General features: G+C 41.7%; 1 protein-coding gene across 1 annotated transcript; it reads right to left on the reverse strand.

Annotated features, from left to right (window-relative positions):
- Nucleotides 1–410: 410 nt before the first annotated feature.
- Nucleotides 411–2,918, reverse strand: LOC103523934 (dynein heavy chain 6, axonemal). Its single transcript, XM_017449364.2, has 5 exons — nt 2,727–2,918; nt 2,179–2,335; nt 1,612–1,787; nt 1,041–1,194; nt 411–598 (listed from the first exon to the last, which is right to left on the reverse strand). Exons 1-5 carry the CDS (start codon nt 2,829–2,831, stop codon nt 426–428), a joined length of 765 nt encoding a protein of 254 aa, XP_017304853.1. The 5' UTR covers nt 2,832–2,918; the 3' UTR covers nt 411–425.
- Between the last annotated feature and the right edge of the window lie 6 nt (nt 2,919–2,924).

Consider the following 2,924-nt stretch of genomic DNA (forward strand, 5'->3'; position numbering starts at 1 on the left):
TAGCCTATGTCACCCGGAGTTCTTTTCTTAACAACCACAAAAAATTTCATCAAAATCGGTTGAGCCGTTTTCTCGTGAAAAGAGGACAAAAACGGGTGTATTAGGCTATTTTCTTCACGTTTTTGAACCGCCGCCATTTTGAATCAGGATGGAATGTGAAAATTTCAAGTAGTCTATGTCACCCGGAGTACTTTTCTTAACAACCACAAAAAATTTCTTCAAAATCGGTCGAGCCGTTTTCTCGTGAAAAGAGGACAACCAAAGGTCTATTTAGCGTAACAGACAGACATACACACATACAGACAGACAGACAGACAGACAGACAGAAATTTTTCTAATGTGATTTTTGGAATCGTGGATGCATAAGGAGTAAGAATAACTAAAAATTTCACGATTCTAAGCAATGTACAGACAAATCTACAATTTCATTTATATATAGATAGATAGAGACTCACCTCTTCACCCCCTGCCTTCCTGTGGGCCAGTTCTATTTCCTCTTGACTTAGAACTACATTGGTCATTTGGAAATCTATCTTGAGAGTATCTATGGCAATGTCGTGACGTCTAGCATGTGTTTGTAGACACCCCGTCATGAAACCTGAGGGTAAAACATAAATCAATTAACACTTTAAAGTAGAAGGTATAACTACACCTATTGTATCTAGTCTCTGTATTAGACCTCTGTATCCAATAACATTTGCAAGTATCACTACATAGTGCATAACAAGTACAAGAAACTTTGCTGTGAACCTTGATCTCCATTTGAAACTAGTGGACATGCTATGACCTTTGACCCAAACTCGTAAAAGTCCAAGTTTAGGTTTAAATGATACGAAATGTATAAATAGGTGAAAAGCCCATCTTTTTTCGTTATTCAATGACCGCCACTCACGCTCAGACAGTCTGACAGTTGGGTCTCTCAGACAGTCTGAAGGTTTTCCCGCCACACATGTTCCGACTATCTGACAGACCGTCAGACGGTCTGAGCGTGACTGGCTGGCATAAGATCCTAGTAGCATACTATTCATCAGAGTTTTTACCTTGAGGGAAGAAGAAGCCAGAGATCCAAAACGACACGGGTGGACCATGGTTAAGCCACACGGCTATGAAATCAATACGTAGCGCCAGATCCTTGATCCAAGAACCTAATGATTTCAGCGAGGGGTAACATTTGGCGGACCAAAGTTTTGGAACCTGGGGAGAGAAAAAGGGTGGATGTTAGGCCAGACACTATCAGGTAGACCTGACAGGTACACCTGATCAGGTGCGCCTGTCAGGTCTACCTGATATCTAATGAGCACACACATCATCAGGTAAACTTGACAGGCGGACCTGATCAAGTATACCTGTCAGGTCTACCTGAAAGTGAGTGTGAGCCGTTCCAAGAACGAACATTATCTGTTTAGGATAAAATCATACCTGGGGGGGAATCGAACCTACGAAATAGCGCGTACAAGCCAGGCGCGCTACCTTCCAAGCTAACTAGGGTGGTAGAAGTGGTACAATGTTGCTTTAACTTCAGTGATCCATTGAGAATTGGTTCAACGAGCTATTGCGGCTGATCTTCATAACATTTGGTTGGGCTCTATCTTCTATAACTATGTTACTCACCTGATTATTTAGAAAGCTATTGTATACTTCTTCCAACTCATCATTCATGACTATAAAGCCTCGGATGGCTTTCTTCAAACTCTCCAATGATGTATGTATATTAAGCAGAACTTTATTAAATCTATCAGTCTCTTGCATAAGTACCGTGGTGAGTGATGGTAGGCGACCCTTGGCATCTGAGGGAGAAAAGACGGGGAATATATTAGAATATCTACATTTTATTACTGGTACCGCCCCGGGCATCAAACCCGGGACCTTCTGCATGACAAGAAGGTACGTTACCACTGGATGTCTAGACTAACAGTGCATTTACATTGAAATGGGGGTCTTTTCTGACGAAATTCCTATGTGCGGAGTACAGTATGTAGGACTATTGCACCCAAAACAGTACATTTGATTTCATTTATTACTTTTGAAGGCAAACTCTATGGCATTGTTCTTAGGCTTGCACGCTGGAGGTTACAGATTCAATCCCTTACAGAGGCAAAAAATTTACTGCTCTTGGACTTCAGATTTCTCATGGTTTTACAATCTGTAAGACCTACCTAAACTCTACACCGTGCTTACCTTTCTCCAACAGACTAGGGTGAGCATTGTCCTTGTCTATTTTGGTTTTGATTCGTTCGATCACACTATCGCATTGCTCCAACACTAGCTCGTCTGGACTTTTGCCTTCTGAACTGCCACCCTCCCTGGGTTGAACCTCCATTATGGTTTGTATTACCTGAGGACATATAGAGAAGAAAATAAATGGTTGTTAAGTCTTTGCTTAAGATAGAGATAGAGGGAACTTTAACTACTAAGGTCCTATCGCCCCGAAATCGAAAATAGAGGAAGGAAAGGATAGGAGGAAGGCAGCCGTTCCGAGAACGAACCTTATTTGTTAAGGATAAAGTCCGCCGCGGGCAAGAATCGAACCCGCGTTCTAGGTTCTTTATTTATAATTTGTGAATTTAATCTGTACCAAATACTTGAGACCTTGTTTAGACTGCGGGAGTAAAGGGTCTCTTCAGTCTCATTTCGGCAGTATAAACAGGGTGTATTCTATTCTATTTTTCTTCAAATACTTTAGGTAGGTAAAGAAGATATTATGGGGAAAACCAAAGAAAACTTACATTCTTAGTCTCCTTCATCTGGAAAGCAATATTGGCGTTGTCATGCATGCCAAATATCTCCGGCTCTTCAATAATGGGCAGTTCCTCCACAAACTCCCTATACATCTCTAGCGTGTTGCACTCCTCTGTCTCGGGGCAATAGTAAGTGCCCGAGGCAGAATAGACATAGTCTGGGGCTAGAGTGTGGAAGCCGAAATA

The sequence above is a fragment of the Diaphorina citri genome, unplaced genomic scaffold (assembly GCF_000475195.1).
Source record: "Diaphorina citri unplaced genomic scaffold, Diaci psyllid genome assembly version 1.1 scaffold58492, whole genome shotgun sequence".
In the NCBI taxonomy this organism is placed as follows: domain Eukaryota; kingdom Metazoa; phylum Arthropoda; class Insecta; order Hemiptera; family Psyllidae; genus Diaphorina; species Diaphorina citri.

Bases quoted from the DNA above. Each gene is read 5' to 3' on its own strand.
- LOC103523934 (XM_017449364.2), bottom strand. From the start codon at position 2,831: ATGTATAGGGAGTTTGTGGAGGAACTGCCCATTATTGAAGAGCCGGAG. The intron at 2,336-2,726 runs GTAAGTTTTCTT...ATATGTCCTCAG, and splicing joins AGATGAAGGAGACTAAGAAT to GTAATACAAACCATAATGGA. The intron at 599-1,040 runs GTAAAAACTCTG...TTTTACCCTCAG, and splicing joins TGGCTTCTTCTTCCCTCAAG to GTTTCATGACGGGGTGTCTA.